The 19,055-nt window shown below is 36.9% G+C and overlaps 1 protein-coding gene and 1 long non-coding RNA gene across 4 annotated transcripts in view; one reads left to right on the forward strand and one right to left on the reverse strand.

Annotated features, from left to right (window-relative positions):
* The window catches only part of CSMD3 (CUB and Sushi multiple domains 3), a 726,530-nt gene that overhangs the window by 188,603 nt on the left and 518,872 nt on the right, over positions 1 to 19,055 (forward strand). For all 3 annotated transcript variants that reach the window (XM_055706136.1, XM_055706138.1, XM_055706139.1), the window contains exon 5: positions 13,336 to 13,543. In XM_055706136.1, coding sequence (XP_055562111.1) covers positions 13,336 to 13,543 — 208 coding nt within the window. The remainder of the gene's footprint in view (positions 1 to 13,335; positions 13,544 to 19,055) is intronic.
* LOC129735732 (uncharacterized) lies at positions 3,279 to 5,358 on the reverse strand. Its single transcript, XR_008731572.1, has 3 exons — positions 5,131 to 5,358; positions 4,413 to 4,496; positions 3,279 to 3,785 (listed from the first exon to the last, which is right to left on the reverse strand). It is a non-coding gene; the product is annotated as an uncharacterized LOC129735732 (long non-coding RNA).

Consider the following 19,055-nt stretch of genomic DNA (forward strand, 5'->3'; position numbering starts at 1 on the left):
AATGGAAGTATTGGGTTTTTTTCTCTAATCTTGTTCTAGATATTCTACTAGAATATGTGCAGGCAAGTTTAAAAAATAGTATATCACTTCAGAGAATACAAGCTCCTCTTTTTGTTTTTTTTTCAATCTGTTTGGTCACTGTTGTTCTTTCCTATCTCTAAGCTATCATAGAAATAAGAGAACTTATTTTAGGACACAAAGAGGTTATCAAATCCAACACACCTTTCAAATCTGACTTTAAAAGCAGATATATTTGCTTAGGGTCTTGTTCATCACTTTTGAAAATCTCCAGGAATGGAAATTCCACAACCTCTCCAGGTAAATTGGTATCACAATCATCCTCTCAAATAGCATTTTTTTTTAAATTATTCTTGATGTCTAAATAGAATAGCCTAATTTACAATTTGTGACCATTGCCTCTTGCCTTTTTGCTGTGCGCCCTAGAACAATGTTTGACTCCCAAATTTTCCATAGCCTCCTTTTAGGTAGTCAAAGATTGGATGTTCTACCCAAACATGTAAAAATTATTGAAATCTTTTAAACCATATTTTCTTTACTGTACATTTAAGCATATTTTTCTTTCTGAATCTGCTTCCCAAATACTGTAACTCTTACGAATGAGATTTAAAATAAAGAAGTTTTTGGTGCAAGTATAAGAAACATCCTTTATAGCAGTATCTCATAAACACTTCTTTGAAGACACATTTTTACACTTGGGATTATGAAGAGGAAGCATACCTTGCATATAACTTATACCACAAATTTATTGCTAGTATAATGTAAATGTTAGAGTTTAATCATGATTAGTCTGATCTATGTGTTTCAGAAAAGAGAAGAATAATAATGAACATAGAATTGTTGTACAATGGCCTGAATATGTCAGTGCCCACAATGAAATAACCCTGCAAACAAACCTTACAACTCAGAAATTTCAGTGTCACTGAGTCAGCTAAGGATTTGGTCCCACCTTATAGCTTTAGTTGCAGATTAGATAAAGAAATCATACAGTACCTATTGTTCAGGTCTTGACACATCCAATTTTGTCCCATAACAGTGTTGAAACAGACACATTTTATTGTCCATTCAGAGTTTTAGACTCTTCACCAAGATGTACATAGATATGAATGGGGCTGACTAAGGTAGGAGTACAGCTGTCGTAGGTTTCCTTTACAGGTCACTACAGAAAAGAAGATACTTCCAGTGGATAACCCTCATATAGTATGTAGTGAGACATTTCAGATTTTGTTCTTATCTCTAAATCCAAAGGAAGTATGAAGTGATTGTTCATAGCTTAAGTGTCTGTGTTAGGTAGAGGCATGATTTGGACCTAAGATAGTAAGGTTTTATGAAGACATGTACCTTTCTGTGGCTAAAGCTGGTTTGTTTGTTGGAGGTTTGGTGGGGTTGTTTGTTTGTTTGTTTGTTTTTTGCTTTTGCATATCTCGGTGGTGTAAGCGGTTCATGCTTTAAGATGTTTTAATGCTTTTTTTTTTTGAGGTAAGTCACATAAAAACAACTCATAAGATTTAAGAGCTGTCAGGCAACAACTCTTAAGATTAAAATGTATCCATCACACAGTGTTGTCATATATTTCTGTCTATTATATATTCAGGGATTTTTGAGAAATGATAAATTTTCTAACAGGAACATCTCAACTGAACTGTAATTGATTTTTCCAACCAAACTATAAATTCTGCAAAATTCTATTCAGGTATTATTAATAAATGAATTTTAAACTGGAAAATTAGTAACATGATGTACCTGATAATGAAATAGACATTAGTAATTTTTATGATACAAATCAAGAGACATTTAAAAGTCCATTGTTTTATTGAAATTTCAATTTTGAGTTCATGTTACTATTTTATTAAAACACTAACAAAAATACCTATGCTTTGTTGGGTCTGATCAAAAAAGTCTGATTTTCCCCCCTAATCTAGCTAAATTGGTAATATTTGTCAAAATGGAATTCAGAAATTGAAATATTTAAATATTTATTTAAATATATGGGTTTTTTTCAGAAGCATAGCTTTTGAGGTGGCAAGGAGGAACTTCAACTGGGGATGAAGCACTAACAGATTTTGAAGCAGTCTTTAAAAGCAGAAGTGATCTGTACTAAAGAAGTTCAAGGAGGGAGTTTGAGCCGCATTCAAATCTCTGAAATTGTGTTTAAAGACCTCTCTGGGCCATCTGTTCCACTTCTTGACACTCTTTATCGTGAAAAGGTTTCTCCTTATATGCACTGTGAGCATCCCGTCAGATCCATTGCCTCTTGTTCTCCATGCACCACAGCAAATAACTTGCCTCTGTCATCTCAATAGGCTCTCCATAGGCACTGTGGGTACTGTTAGGTTAGGCCTCCGTAAGCTGCCTCATCTCTGGGTTGAGCTAGCCCTGTTCCTTCAGTCTCCCCAGCACTCCAGTCCCAACAATCCTGGTGAACCTTTGTTGAATTCACTGCAGCATATCCATGTCGTTTGACTTTTTTTTTTACTTTTTTTTTTTTTGGGGGGGGGGGGGCGGGGGGGGGAGCAGTGGGGCAGGGCAGGGAGGTGGTTGCACAAAATTGTATGCTGTATTCTAGAAGCTATCAAAACCAAACTTGTAACAGAATTTAAGAAAGCATTTGAAAACAGATCTCCCCCCATGACTCTGAAGCCCACATACTTCTCATCAGCCTGCTCCCACTTCAGAAAATGTTAGCAGTTTCTTGGACTGAAACTCTTCAGAACCCAGACAAGTTTTTATATTCCACCCTCTGCTATGTCTGTATGCTGTACATCCCTGTATTATCTTCACCTGTGTGGTGGGTTGACCTTGGCTGGCTGCCAGCTGCCCACCAAGCTGCTCTCTCAGTCCCTCTCCTCAATAGGGCCACAAGAGACTACAGATGGAAAAGCTTATGGGTTGAGATACAGGCAAGAAGATCAATTACCAATTACCATCACAGACAGATTGGACTTGGGGAAGTTTAATTTAATTTATTGCCAATTAAAAATAGGGTATGATAGTGAGAAACAAAGACAAAATTACAACACCTTTCCCAGTAATTGAGTGTGGCTCAATTACAGGTGTTTGAATAGTTTCTTTGTGGTTCAGAGGCAAAACTGCAAAACCAGGTGTAAAAATCAGCCATTGCTAAACACATACTTTAGCATAGTTTCTTCAGTGAGAAATGGAAAGAAAAAAAAAAAAAAAGAGGTATTACATGCTGGTCTAAGACTGGAGTGAGGTTCTGCTTATATGCTTGGGAACAGAACTAAAACTCAAAAAGGAGCCAAGAGCCAAGGAACTTTATTTGCCCAACAACAGGTTTGCAAATGCAAAGGAGAGAGCGAGAGATAAAGAGAGAAAGGAAGGAAAGAATGAAAGACTTCACAGCAATAGCTACCACCCCAGAGCTGCAGCGTCCCAGTCAGTCTGATCCATTTCCAAGTGTGGTGGGGGAACATTCCATCCGATGTTGGTTGGTTCCATTGTTTTATACGATTGTCACAAGCTGTTCTGCTTAACCACACCTTCCACCTGGCAGTGGTGTGTGTGTCCAATACCGTCAGGTGGTCTTCAGAGGTCTCCAGACCCCTTGATCCTCGATTGGGTCTGGGTGCATGCGCAGGGGTTTGATGAAGTTTCTCAGGATTAGCTCCTTCTGTTGCTCCATGGTGTCAGTTGGTGGGTTTGCTGCCTTAACAGTGTTGAGATAAACCTCTGCTGTGGTAGTGGTGTTGGCTTCCTGCCCTGACAATGTTGATATAAACATTTGCTGTGGTGATGGTGCTGGCTTCCTGCCATAGATAAACATTTGCTGTGGTGATGGTGTTTGGTGTAAGTTTCCTGCCATAGCAATGTTAAAAAAAACATCTGCTGTGGTGATGGTGGTTCTCACCGACTCAAGTCTCTTACAGGAGGAGATCCCTAACAATTTCTAAAATCTCATATGATATGTTGTTGATCATCTCTCATGTTTGGCGTGTTTGGTTTAAAAACAATACAGATTTTAATGACAAAATTACATTTCAAAACCATAGTAAAAAAACCTTTTACTTTGCAGTTATTTAAAATAATTAGAAAGAAAAATAATTTAATTTCAAATTGGTTAATTTAAATATTCACTTTTAGATCTTATTTTTCTTTTCTTTGCCTAAACAACTAAAGTAATTTCTGCTTTCCTCTGTATTCTATTTCTAATGAATTTACTCTTAAGCCCTCTGCCCCTCAGCAACTCACACAGTAAACATCAGACTTGAGAACTATAAAATCCGGATTAATGTCTTAATTCAACACTGCAGAACTGCTAATCTTTATTGTTTCACAAAGCAATTTGAAATAGTTTGATCAGCAAGAAAACTTTTTAATTTCTTCCCTTGTGCTCACACAAGGAAGGCTTGTCCAAATATATTCATTTAAATTACCTTGCATTGTTTGTAAGCAATCAAAGCACCAATGCCTCCCCAAGGTTCATTTTCATGTGAGAAAAGGTGTATTTCATTCTCTTGCTGGAAAACAGCAGTAAAGGAAAAGTTGGCTGATGTACGGACTGGCAGGTTATCTTACTTTGTTAAACACGTTTGTGAGTTACTCCATCAAATTTCAAGTCCTACTCCAGAATTTTTTTAAAAATGAACCAGCTATATTCATTTTTAACTAAACAACTTCTGATGTTTTCCAAATACATAGGCAAGAATTCAGCAGACCACACACTTTTCACGTTTTGTTGTAAAGCCTGCACAAACTATTGGCTTTATGTGCCAAGATTTTTCCAATGTTAAAATTCTTCCTTCTTTACAGATAAAATAATAAATGAGTTTACTGTGTGGTGTTTACTACAAAGGTACTTTTCCTATCGGCAACACTTCAGAAGAGCCCAACTCCTCCAACCACACCCACATCGCTTCCCTGAGGGAAAACAGCCAGCCCCGAGGATCTCGCTGGACTATGTCGCCAATTAACAGAAACATTGAGTTACCGGTTCAGGATTTGCGAAACAAAAGAAGACCAAAAAAAAAAAAAAAATTAAACACTTTGAGAAAAAGACCTTCCACCCCTTTTACCCGCCTCAACTTCGCCCCAGATCCCGCCTCCCCCCCACCCCGGTCCCCCAGCGCCCTGCCCCCTCCTGCCGCACCTCACCTCACTCGCCCCGCCAGCGACCTGCCGCGCGCAGGGGCGCGTGAGGTGGCGGCGGCAAACGGCCTCTTTCGCCCTCCTTCTAGCCCCGCTCCTGTCCTTTGTCCAGGCATGGGTTCCTCCAGGGGCCCCTCTCTCTTTACGACCTCTCTTCTATACGGCCTCCAGCGCATCCGCACGTGCACCTATAGGTTTCCTGCTGTGCTCCCCCACGTGCCTCCCGCCCCCGCCGGCGGCTTCTCGGTGGCGGCTCCTCGGTGGCGGCCGCGCGGCCCGGCGGTGGCCATGTCCCTGGCTGCCGAGCTGAGTGCGCCCAGCACTGGGCGCTTCGCGGCGTCCCCTCACACGGGTCACCCCTGCGGCTCCCCTGCCGGTTTTGCCCCAGTACGGGGACTCCAGCTAGGCACAAGTTCCGTGGGTCTTGGTAGTAATTTCCTTATGGCATAGCTCGTTTTTGTGGATTTATCTCAAAAAAGGCAGGCTCGGAGACAATTTATTCCTTGTAACTTCTGCTAGAGCACCATTTTAAGCTCCCAAGCTTCCTCACGTTTTTAGCCACAGATGCTATAATGTGATTTTTTTTTTTGCTGGCTGTCAAATCTGTATAAATTTTACAGCTAAACTGAGCATACAAATGAAGTATTTGAGGATGTGAATAATGTAGATTTATAATCATCCTTGGGTTTATTTGGAATTTTAAATCTGTGAGTTTTACGAATTGCAACACAAAGCCATAGAAAATAAGACTTCCATATGTCCTCTAGAAATGTTTTATGGCCCTCTCCTCAAAAGCTGGGTGAAATTTACATGTCCTTAATGTCAAATCTGTGAAGCTATCCTTAAAGATTTTCACTTTGATGGATGCTTTGCAACCATTTAATTTACATTTCTGAAAGCTGCAAGGTTAGTTTGTGCATAAATTACGAGGAAAAGCTAACATTTATTATTGCAGGTTTATAGAAAAAGCCAACATATAAATGTTTCTCAGAAATTACATATATCTTTTGTTATATTTGGACTTTTTAGAATGTCTCAATATTACATGAAAATTAATATGCATTATACTACATACGCTGTTCTCTATACTTTAAAGACCCATTCATTTATTCTCTGAGCATTAGATTATTGAGACTCAGTTTAAACTAGTTGGGTAACTAATTTTTATTTAGTGGGGCAAGAGCACCATTGCCAAGAAGCTTGCTAACTTAGCGAGGAGGTCTTTAACCTGGGTTTATTGGGGTTGGTGACAAAAGCTTGCAGGTTTTTGGGGAGCAGGGGACGGGGGAAGCATGCACCAGGCAGGGCGATGAGGGATTGCACTCTTTTTTTGAGGAAGTGGGATGACCAGAGACCCATCTCAAGTGCCTGTACACAAACACATGTAGCATGGGGAACAGGAACTGTAAATTCATATGTAATTGCAAGATCAGTAACATTGTCAAAATCACAGAGTCAGAACAGCTGGCGCTGCTGGAGTCCTACAACAGACACACAGATCCTCAAAGAAAGGTGGGTTGGAAACAGGGGAGTGTGGTTTGTGCAAAGGAGGGAGCAGGGGGAACTCTGCTAGAAAATGGCATTGCCTATGAGCTTCTTAAAGATATTTTTGTATGTAACCTATTATTGTGTTCATTTGCAAATTTCATAATCAGATTATTACACTACAGACTTTAAAACTGAGCTTAATTTTCTAAGGGGCTTTCCACTTCAGCTTATATAGTTTCCTTTCTGCTGCTCACCTGTAGCACAGTCAATGAAGAAACTTAATAAGAAACACATTCTAAGCTGGTTTTTGTGAAAGCAGTATAGGATGTGCAGAAAAGTGCAAATCTGTAGTGTATATAAGAGCATTGGATTAAGCACTGGTCAAGTGTGACATTGGAAATTTGTGGAAGTTGCTGAAGGATGAACCAGCAAATTCAGACTTGTGGAAAATTAAGTTCAAAACGTGTTATGAAGCTGCTTCTCAGTGCTGTGTTCTGTAAAAACAGTCTGAGTGTATAAACATACAGACCTATAAAGGGGAAAACACTAAGCATAAAATGCTAGTAGCAATGATACTCAAGCCAAGATAATTCTGAGCTTCATAAAAAAATAATCAGAAAATAATTCCACATAATTGTTATAGACATATGTTAAAACATTCATAATGCATGCCTATTGAAAACTTAAAAGTACCTCCCTAAGCAGTGATCAGTGGGGCTGCTATCTAGGTGAGATTATTTTTCATTTACTTATTTATTTTATTTTATTTAGCGCTAACCTCTGACAAACTTTCAGAAGTAACAAAAAGAGACAAGGTTCTGGGGAAGGAAAGTACGTTCTGGTTCAGAAATGTTTGTGTAACTCAAGTTATAGTTAAGATAGTGTGTTGCCTCTTTTAATTGACAATATTTTGCTTTCTTATGCCAAGTTACTGCCTGGAGATAATCTCATATTCTTTACCCTTTACTTTGAATATGAAGTTAATTGATTAAAATTCTTATTTAGAAAACACTGGAATTTTATAAAAACTTTTTTTTTTTCCTGTCAGAATTGAGATTACAACTAAAGTGTTGTGGTTTTGTAAAAATATCAGAAAGTATTAGCTGTGTAATTAATTTCCATTTCCATTCTACTTTATTGCATCAAATAATCATGAGCTGTTTTGGAAGGATATAAACCAAAATATCTTTCATTGAGAAACATCTGAAGATACTTAGAGTTATGCTTCACATTCCACATAATTATTTTATGCATGTAAGTGGTCTATTTTTAATGTAAGTTAAATATGGGGTGATAGAATACAGAATGACATTTTTCAGGATCCCTGTTTTCTTCAGTTTTCGTCTAACTCTTAGCAGTTAGATACCATTATTTAAGGCAGCAGTTGACTCAAATAAAATTCTGTAGATGGTTAAAATTTGTGTAGACATATACCTATACCTCTGTGCATGCATTTGCTATGCAGAAACAGGTAAAGTAGTTTTTCACATCACTAGTGGAATCAGTAGTTAGTATTATGTGTTTACCTATGTTGAATACTTTTGAAGAGCACTGGAGTTTCTCAAAGAATTGATAGCTTTCTAATGTAAAAATCTTTCCTGATATTCAGCTGAAATGTAGTTATTAATATGTATATTTAAGAGCAATAATTAATATGACTGTAAAATGCTTTAAAGGGGCTGATAGAATGCGGATTCCTTTAGATTGCTCAGATAATTTGTGTGAAATAAGACTGCCTAAAATTTGAAAGAGCAGACAACCGTATGTCTGGGGTTGTACCTGAACTACACTGTGTAACTAATGATCAAGATATAGAGGAATTACTGCAGATCCTCTTAGCTTTTCTTTAAAATTAGTTCAGCTTGCTCAGAACCTTTATTGGCTATTGTAATGATCATTGTCTAAACTTCGAAAGTTGGTATGCTTTTTTTCCTCATGTTGTTTTCAAGAACAGATAATGGATGTCTATTACTCTGTGATGAATTAAGCACTTAAGTTTAACTGTTTGTTACACTGTAAATATCTAGATAGATAAAATTACGCAATACATTGTGTGCCAGATTAAAGCTTGATCAATCATGCATTCTTATTGAATTCTCATTGCAAACCATGAATTTGAAGGCCTATAAATCACTAATAATATTGCCTGTCTTTGATCATCTATCTTATTGAAAAGTACAGTTCAATATTTATGTTACTTTATTGCAAATATCATTGAAACCTACAAGAATAAGCAGAAAATCAAATTTAAATAAGCCAACTTAGAGAAACGTATTTTTAAAATTTATTATGAAAAGGGAACAGTGAACAGTAAACCAGGAAGATGGTTAGAAAATAAAATACAAAATTTAATTAAATTAATTTTCACCAGAAATCATTTAAATGCATACTCATTTCACATTATTTTTTGCAAGTATTTAGCCATATTTTTTTAAAAAAAGCTGCACGTACCTATGTATATAAATAAAAACTAGTCTATGCCCACAAAAAGCAAAAAAACCCCCAAACCCTCAAAAGCTTTGTACTGCCATAATTATCACTTACATCATAATATCAGTGATACTCCCTCTGCACAAAAACCCTTATGCATATTCAGATATAGATCTTAATTTGTATTCATAATACTTTGAAAAGCTTTTCTAAGCCAAGTCCCCACCTTGCATATTTCTTTGAAAAATCTTCCCCTTTCAGCATTAGGTTAAGATCAGAAAAGTATGTTTGGAAAAACGACATCATGGCAGTATGCATATATTTTGCATTTATGCCTTTGTATCATATTTGCAAGTTTGTGGATTAGGTAAATTTTCCCAGTACATGACAGAATAAATTAAATTTGAAAATATGGGGTAGGAATTTTAAAAGTAGATTTTTTTTTTTAGGTGTCATCAATGGTACCTATGTATGTGTAATTGCGTATTTATTATCAGATTCTATCAAGTCTTAACCAAAGTATTGTCTTCTTACCATTCCTGTTAATGTTTTCCTCCATATTTGGTAACTGGAAATTAAAAGAACAGGGACAGATACACAACTCTTTCAAGCATTTAGGTGCTTAACTGCTGTTTAGGTATTACATTTTGATTGCAGGGATTGGAGTGTGAGACACAAGTATCTTCGAGGACTCCTCCTTCAGTGGTTTGACAGAGGCAATTCAGAAAGTTGTGGAAAGGCAGTGAGAGGGGTTCTCAGGGCTCTATATAGAAATCACTGCAAGGAGTATCTTTCCTCTCTTTCTTCCTTGTTCACCTATCATTATTGGACTTGTTGCAGACTGATGAAGATGGGCTACTGTTAGTCTTCATAAATTTCTCTTACAAATAAGTTATTCTTTTGTTTGTAATGTTTCATAACTGACACCTAAACAATTATGCTGCAATATGAGGGAAACACAGGTGCCAAAAGCAGATTGCACAGAAACAATTATTACATTTTCTTTTATTTGTCAGGGTTTTATGCACTATAAAGTCAGTGGTAGAACTGCGGTCAACTTCAGTGTTTGTCAATTTACTTGAAGACCAATTCTTTTTTCCAGTGGTTTCACAACTTAAGGCACCAAACATTTTCATGGGGGTTAATGTTTGGTAGCTTTCTCCTGGATGTGAGCTTTTACCTGTGAGGATCTGACTGCAAGACTGAAATAAAATAAATCACAAGCAAATGATAATGTATGCGGAGGAATATAGAAACACAGTACATTAATTCTGTTATTTATTGGGCTAATGCTTGCATTACAGAGGCTACAATGATATCTGGTGTGCTTTTGGTTATATTTACAGCACTTAAATGTAGTTAGTATTAAATTTATTTGTAGCAAATTTGCTACATTAATCAGAACAAAATAACTGATGATTTCTGTGAGCCATTTTGCTGATGGTAGCAAAACTACATTTTGGCAAAAATCTCTAAACAGATGTGGTTCAGAATAGCAGACATGCTCGTTGACACAGCTTGTGTTTTAAAACACGGTCAGTCTATTCTTTTAAGCATTGGTAGACTTTAGCAACATTTTTAGTGAACTTTTTTTTATATTGCTAGGAATTAGGATACCTTTCTCTGTAATTCCTTGGTGAAAAGGAAAAAAGTTCTGTATTTTCCAAAAGCATTTCTATTTTGGGTCTGAAAAAACTAATCCAAAGTCTTCAGTCTTGCACAATACACCTAGTTTTCTGCTTTTAATTTGTTACATGAGCAGAAAAACTATGTCACATGCCACTCTGTCTTTCCAGTTTGCATAAGCTTCAGTAATTTAGCTATGGAAATTTACCTATAAGAACTTTTTTCAGATCAGTACTTGATAAAACCTATTTCAACCAATATTTAAAAATCAATATACAGATCTTTCAAAATCCTTGAACCAGTGTGTTACACATTGTTTTAATGGACATTTTACTTCTGTGAACTTACATATAAAAATTATTCTCCTGTTTGTCCTCAGTGCATGAAAACAAAACTGTATTATTGCCTTTTAGAATATTTTTTTATTCCTTTCACTGTAAAGGACCTGAACCTGTGATGTGATGAGGTTCCTAAGTTTCATTGTATTTATTGGATGCTAAGTACACTGGCTAATTAGTAAGATTAAATCCGAGATGTGTTTTTACTATAATTTTTCAATGTGGTCATACAATAATTTAGCAGAAATTTTAAGAGAGAAAACCTGATATTTTAAACTCCTAAACTACTGTAATTAATTTAAAAGTGAAATGTGTGCCAGAATTCTTTAAAGCTTTTGTTCTATCGTGTTATACTCCTTAATTTATTACTATTATATTTTTTCTCCTTGTTAATTTTTCAGCAATATTTACTGGGGTTTCAGTCTTTCAAAACTTTCTAGGGCAAGTTTTATTCATATAAGCACTCTAATTAAGCAGAACTAAGAATTGCTTTTCAGGGACCCTTCAGACATTTGGGAAATAAAGTGTATAAGTGATGCGATATGGTATTTCTGTCTACTAACATGGTATTTTTGTGTAAGTATTTGAAAGGTATTTCCATTTCTGAAAGTAACAGCACTACATTCAAAATCAATTTTATTAGCTCACAGAAAAATTTTTGACATATCCTCAAAACAATTTTTATTAGATATATGTATTGTTAGGATAGAAGATATACAACATCAGTCACTAGAGATTTTTTTAATCTTAGAATTAGTTCTGTTGGTGTTAGAACTGATGTGGTAAATATGCAATATTTATCTAGTTTATTCGGGATCAGATTTATGTTAGAAAATAAAGCATTATTGTGTCAGATCCAAATACTGTGTGACCAGGTTACTTTAGATATGACACATGCAGAGAATGTAATGTTTGGTATCAAATGTACTTATTTCAAGATGGTTGATGTTGCACAGGATTTTTAATTTAGCATAGTGATAGAAAATATATTGCATAACATCACAAATACAGGTTACACCTAGCAAAATATATAGTTGTTGCAGTATACAGTTTTATCATAATACCAATGTGATTCCCGTTACAGGTATCTATAATATGGTCACCATCACAACACTGGGCATCCCCAATCATGGGAAAGAATAGAAAGGTTGAAGCCAGCTCAAGCTGTCTTTTTGAAAGTTTTTGGGTTTTGTGTGTGTGTGTGTGTGTGTGTGCGCGCGTGTGCGTGTGCGCGCGTGCGTGCGTGTGCGTGTGCGTGTGCATGTGCGTGTGTGTGTGTGTGTCTAGTTTTTATACTCTGTGTTGGGCTGAGTCAAATATTCTTTCCTCCCATGCTGGTCTGGCTAGGTCAGGCAGATATTCATGCTCTAAATGTACTGAGGGAGAAATACTTGCACTAGCAGTTAAGTCAACTGTTGATAGCTGTTTACCTAAAACAAAGGGCATCCTCGGGTCCTCTTTGTATTGAGATAGAAGTCAATCTTTGCAATATCTGTGCTCAGTCATGCCCTGCATTATTCCCTAAACTTTATGGTCACATCACCTTTGCCTATCTCCTTCCTCTGAGTCTTCTATTTTAGGAGTTTATTCGTGTATTCACAACCAGTAAATAATTGGTTGTGATAATTGGTCAAATGATTTCACAATTATTCACATATTGTGAAAAACTTATTGTTATGGTTGAATTTGAAATACTTGATCTATTAAAACTTACATTAAAATTACTGTGATGTAAACATCTTAACTGCGAAAGTGTCTTCCATCTGACATTTGGGAAATCACCCATGAATGGCTTTGGTTTGAAAACTGATCATTTGTTTGAAAATTGCGAAAAGATTTGTTGGAGGAGAGACTTAAACATCACTACATGTTGACAAAAATGAAATATGATAATACATTTAGCATAAGATGGGTAGGAGTCTCATGCTTCTTTTCTCAGTATAATGTGGCTGCTGCACATCATATGTCAGACTGCATATGATAGGGATTAAACTCAACTCACTTTATGAAAATGTTTTTGGTTAAAGCAAAAGAGGAAATAATGACATTTTTGCATGCTATTGTAAAGTGAGTGAAACAATGCTAATCAAAATAATAAAGAGTAGATTGAAAAAGTATATGCCAGCACTAGTATAATAATTTTTAGATAACTGGAATCTGAAGCAATTGCTTATTAGCACCTTAACTTTGCAGCAGCATTCCAAGTCTAACGTGTTAAAAAACCTTAAGAAATCTTTCACCTAAAAGGTAGCAAATTCCTGTTCTCAACAAGAAAGTATACATTTCTAAGGGGTGATTTTATTGACAATTATGATTTTTTTTTTAACAGCTGAGGATGCATGTGGAGGAACCATGAGAGGATCCAGTGGTATCATCTCGAGCCCCAACTTCCCTAATGAATATCATAATAATGCGGATTGCACATGGACAGTTGTGGCAGAGCCTGGTGATACTATCTCACTCATATTTACAGATTTCCAAATGGAAGAAAAATATGATTATTTGGAAGTAGAAGGTTCTGAACCACCTACAATATGGTAAGTCAAATATTGCGATTTTAATATGGTAAAAAAAACCCAAAAGATGATGAAAAGACATTTTTTTTTACTTTTCCTTTTGTCAGTAGATAGTCAACAAAACAAAAAAACCAGTAACAGTTTTTACTATGGCATAAATGTTGATATTCTAATTGCAGCTGTAAAATAATTTCCAAATATACTCCAGGGATGTAACATTGAGATGAAAGGCACTGCCAACTCATTCACCTCACTGTCTGTAGGCCTAACGATTAAAATGTATAAAAAATTGTATATATTTAGAAACAGAATAGAATGGACTGTTGTACTGGTAAGGATTGGTGATGCCTTCAGGGAGTTTCATAATTTCAGAAAGTAAATTGTATAGAGTCCTTTCAGTGCAGAGTATTGGAAGTAGCATTGGTCACAGGTTCTCTCTGGAGTTTCTGTATTGCATGTGTGGTCCCATTAAATAATGTGCTGGGAGTATGACTGTTGTTACACTTATCTAGAAAATTTCCATCCTGATCTGTGAGATGCAACACCCGAGCTGAGTAGACAGAGCACTTTTTTGTTTTGATTTTATTCCAAATATACTACCTTTAGAGAGTATTTCTGTCATCTCAAAAGTGAGTTCATTACCCAGTGTGCAAAATCAAATACGAGATACTGCTTTTAATACCGAGTTGTGCAACTTCGGGTGTTAGGTGAAGTAGCACACGTTGATTGTTTCCATAATCAGATTTATATACAATTACGTGAATATTGATCTGTTAATTTTCAATCCTCTAGCACTGACGGAAGATAATCTACATAATGGTTACACAATCATATTGACTAACTATGCATGCTCATTGAGGGAGGGTCTCTTTGTAGACCAGGGTATCTGGTGTAGGGAGTGTGATTTTTGGTATTATAATTAAGGTAGTTTGCTTAAGGCCAACAAGTGTCAGATATATCTTAATTGCAAGAGTCCTGTGTTGCCAGCTTTCCAGGATGTAATTGTTCTTTAAAGTTGCCTTGTCCTAAACAGCAATTACTTCAGTTAATCATCCTTGATAGCTCTTTGCTTGGGACATTCTGAGTCAAAATATTGTGTACATTCACTTTCTTCAAGAATATCTGCAGATTGTTAAACAAAACCATATGTCCATATAGTATTTGTTTGTTAGTTTATACATTCTTGTTACAAAATTTGATAGTGTTTCTGTCTGGTTGTTTGTTGACTTGGTAGTAGTAACAGTATTTTTGCTAGGCTGGCTTCTGCAATTCTTGGTCTCAGTGCAGTTGCCTTATGTAGAACAAACAGAAGAAATAAAATAGTAAACAACTTCTTTCAAGATCAGTTTCAGTTAAGCAGAAAAACTGAATTACACATTCTGTGGTTTTCTGGCCTGGTATTTTTATGGTAACAGCATCACACTACTCCAGAAACATGTGAATATGACAAATCCTTGTATTTGTTATATTGCTTTAAATATACTATTGGTTCACAAAAAAGAGGACATATGCAAAACTATAAATAACAGTGATGCTCTGCAGTAAAATCTTAAGCTCTTAACTGGTTCATAAAGCATTATGAGGGTTCTGCACAACAGAGGCATGAACAACACCTGATACAACAGGTGGTTGCTAGCCACATTAAAGTCAATAGTAGTCTTGTTTTCTTATTTTCAATACAAAAACCCCAAACGTAGCATAGACCAGATAAACTAAATTGTTTTTCATGACTGGGGAAAATATGGGCCCACTGCTGAATGAGGTGGGTGCCCTGGTGAAGGGCACAGAGAAGGCAGAGTTACTGAATGCTTCTTTGCTTCAGTCTTTACTGCCAAGGCCAGTCCTCCGCGTTCCCAAACCCTGGAGGCAGGAGGGGAAGTCTTGAGAAAGGAAGGCTTTCCCCTGGTTGATGAGGATCACATTAGAGATCACTTAAGCAAATTTGACACCCACAAATCCATGGGCCTCAATGGGATGCAGCCACGAGTGCTGATGGAGCTGGCAGCTCTTATTGCCAAGCCACTTTCCATCATCTCTGAAAGGTCATGGAGAACAGGAGAGGTGTCTGAGGACTGGAGGAAAGCCAGTGTTGCTCCAGTCTTCAAAAAGGGCAAGAAGATGGACACAGGAAACTACAGGCTTGTCAGCCTGGAGGTCATCTCAAAGCATGTGGAGGAAAAAGGTCCTTAGGAAGAGTCAACATAGATTCACCAAGGGGAAATCATGCCTGACCAACCTGAGAGCCTTCTATGATGGGAAGACTGTCTAGGTAGACAAGGGGAGAGCAGTGGATGTCGTCTGCCTTGACCACAGCAAGGCTTTTGACACTGTCTCCCATAACACCCTCATAGGTCAGCTCAGGCAGTGTGGATTAGATGAGTGGACAGTGAGGTGGGCTGAAAACTGGCTGAATGGCAGCTCAGAGTTGTGATCAGTGGTGTGGAGTCTGTCAGGAGGCCTGTAGCTCGTGGTGTCCCCCAGGGGTCAGGACTGGGTCCAGTCCTGTTCAACTTACTCATCAATGACCTGAATGAAGGGACAGAGCATACACCCAGCAAGTTTGGTGATGATACAAAACTGGGAGGAGTGGCTGACACACCAGAGGCTGTGCTGCCATTCAGCCAGACCTGGGCAGGCTGGAGGGTTGGGCGAAGAGAAACCTCACAAATTTCAGCAAAGTCAAGCATAAGGTCCTGCACCTGGAGAGGAACAACCCCACACACTGGTGGGAATCTAGGAGCCCTGGTGCACAGCAAGTTGCCCATGAGCCAGCAGGGTGTCCTGGTGACCAAGAAGGCCAATGAGATTCTAAGGTATATTATGAGCATAGCCAGCAGGTCGAGGGAGGTGATCCTCCACTCTGCTCTTCCCTGGTGAGGCTGCACCTGGAGTGCTGTGTCCAGTTCTGGGCTCCCCAGTTCAAGAGAGACATGGATCTACTGGAGAGGGGGGTCCAGTGGAGGGCTGCGGAGATGATTTGGGGACTGGAGCATCTCCCTTATGAGGAAAGGCTGAGAAAGCTGGGCCTCTTAAGTCTGGAGGAGACTGAGAGGGGATCTTGTCAATGCATACAAATATGTTAAGGGTGAGCGTCAAGAGGATGGGGCCAGGCTCTTTTCAGTAGTGCCAAGCAAAAGGGCAAGGGGCAACAGGCATGAACTGCAACACAGGAAGTTCTGACTAAATATAAGGAAAAAAATTCTTTGCTTTGAGGGTGACAGAGCATGGGAACAGGCTGCCCAGAGAAGTTATGGAGACATTTTCTCTGGAGACATTCAAAACCTGCCTGCATGTAACAGTGCAACCTCCTTGAGGTGAACCTGCTTTAGCAGGGTTTTGAACTAGGTGATTTCCAGACATCCCTTCCAACCCTGACCATTCTGTGATTCTGTGATTTTTAATCTTATATTAAGAAAATATACAAAGCTAGGTAATTACATTGTTTATAAAGCATCAGTCTCAGTTTCTACAAGTGATGCTTATAAGTAATATTCCTTAGTACTTCAGGGTATAGTAGAAGCCTATACACTAATTCTCAGATCTAGCAAATAGTATTTCATAATTTAATTCATATTGCCACCTACATAGTTAATTACCTGTATTAGAATATTACTTAATTGCCATTTAGTTTTTTAAGCTGTAAAACAGAAATCTTTTCAACTAGCTGTCAGCTAAAAGAATTTTTAAACAATAATTTATAATAATTATTAGTGAGGTAATACCAATGACATACAGACAATATGAGTCACTTGAATAGCTAAGTGTGCATTTGGTTATTCTTGAATGTGCTTTATGCATTCAGTCATGAGCTTCAAACAACAATTACTTTTTTTTTCTGAAAAAGGCTTTGGCTATACATAAATGATATAATAAAATTACTTCATATATCGAAATTCTCATATCTGTTTACAAAACAAAAATATTTACAATACTGATTTAATAATTGCTCTCGTAGAGAAGCAGACTGAGAGCATATTCTTTTTTTAGCTTGTCATTTATGTTCCCTAAATTAGACTGATGTATTCAATTATGCAAAAGTATCCCCCCCATATGTTAGGAAAAATAATTTGGAAAGCTTAATTAACAGTAATTTTTTTTACAGTTGTACTACTTTATAACCCCTTAGACTGCAGCTTGAGATTTAATTCAAGGTATTCTAGTTTATGAAGTTTATATAGACGTATATGTTTAAAACTAAAACCAGGCTTTTGGTCGTTCATTCTTGAAAACAAATAGTGCACAATTTGTAAAATTACTGTAAACATATTGGTAAATCTGCAAAGTCAGTAGTATTATAAAATCATTTTGCAGTACTTTTGTTGCTTTAGGTGATTATAGATATATCATGTAAAAAAACCTTCAAACTTTCCTTTTTCTGCATATCTGCATAACAAAGTAGCCATACTTTTTGGTTCTAAGTAAAAAATTCAGCTAGAATATACATCAATTATATAGTCTGGGGTTATCTACAAGAGAAGACTTGGAATTCTTTGTGAAGTGCTAACTTACCACAGTATTCCAGTCAGTCATTATAATATTTCAGTTATGCCAAGTCTTTTATTTAAGAAAATCTTGATAGGCCATTTTCATTTAAGTCATGGGAAAAAAATGCATAGATGCCCTTCAGGTTTTTTATTATCTGATGTCAAGGGGTGATTCTGATATTTGGTAGCTTGAATTGAATAAAAATGAGTTTTTTTCATTTCAAAAGCAAAACTGAGAGAAAATTATTAGTTTGAGGAAATTATTTTCCCCATTTTTTATGAACAAAACGCAAACCTGAAAATAAATGAGATTTAGTGAAATACTTCTGTCTAAGTCAAAAGTTAGGGTTTGAGAGATTCAGTGGTTAAATAAAGAGCAGTGTCATGATGGTATAATTTATCCAGCATATGGAAGTTTGGAGTTAAATATTCCGAGGGTGTCTGAACACAAGAGTTTTTTAATGCTTGTGGCTAGAGTACTTTCAGTTGGAAAGTTTCAGTCTCTTTATTTTGCTGTTGGTGACTTTTAATGTACTGTTTAATAATTGCTGAGCAGTTGGGATGATTCTTTAGGCTGCTTTGACATGGGTATCCTGGATTCCAGCATGTGCTCTAGTCTGAACTGTTAAGACAATTGATAAGATTTCAGTTAAATTGTGTAGACAAAGTGGTAGAATCTCCTTCCTAGAATACTCCATGAATGATGTGCTTAGAGAAGTCTCCTGATGAGAGCAGATGAGCATGGGAAGTATATATTTCACACTGTCCTAGGCAAAGACATTAAATCTGTACCTTCTATTCTTGATTACCAGCTTAATTTAACTGTTGTTAAAAAAAATGATGATTAGTTTTGAATTAACCAATAAATCTTCGGTGGATAGCCTGCAAAGTGATAGAAAATAATGGTTATCATAAAGTATGTGCTTAGAGCTCTCATTCAGACAGCTACTGCTGTAGTCTGAATAAGGATCACAATTTCTTTTCAAAGAACACATTATGCAAATTTTTATTACTAACATGAAGATGTGCATTTATGTGAAGGTGAGAGT

This window comes from Falco cherrug, chromosome 3, assembly GCF_023634085.1.
Source record: "Falco cherrug isolate bFalChe1 chromosome 3, bFalChe1.pri, whole genome shotgun sequence".
Classification (NCBI taxonomy): domain Eukaryota; kingdom Metazoa; phylum Chordata; class Aves; order Falconiformes; family Falconidae; genus Falco; species Falco cherrug.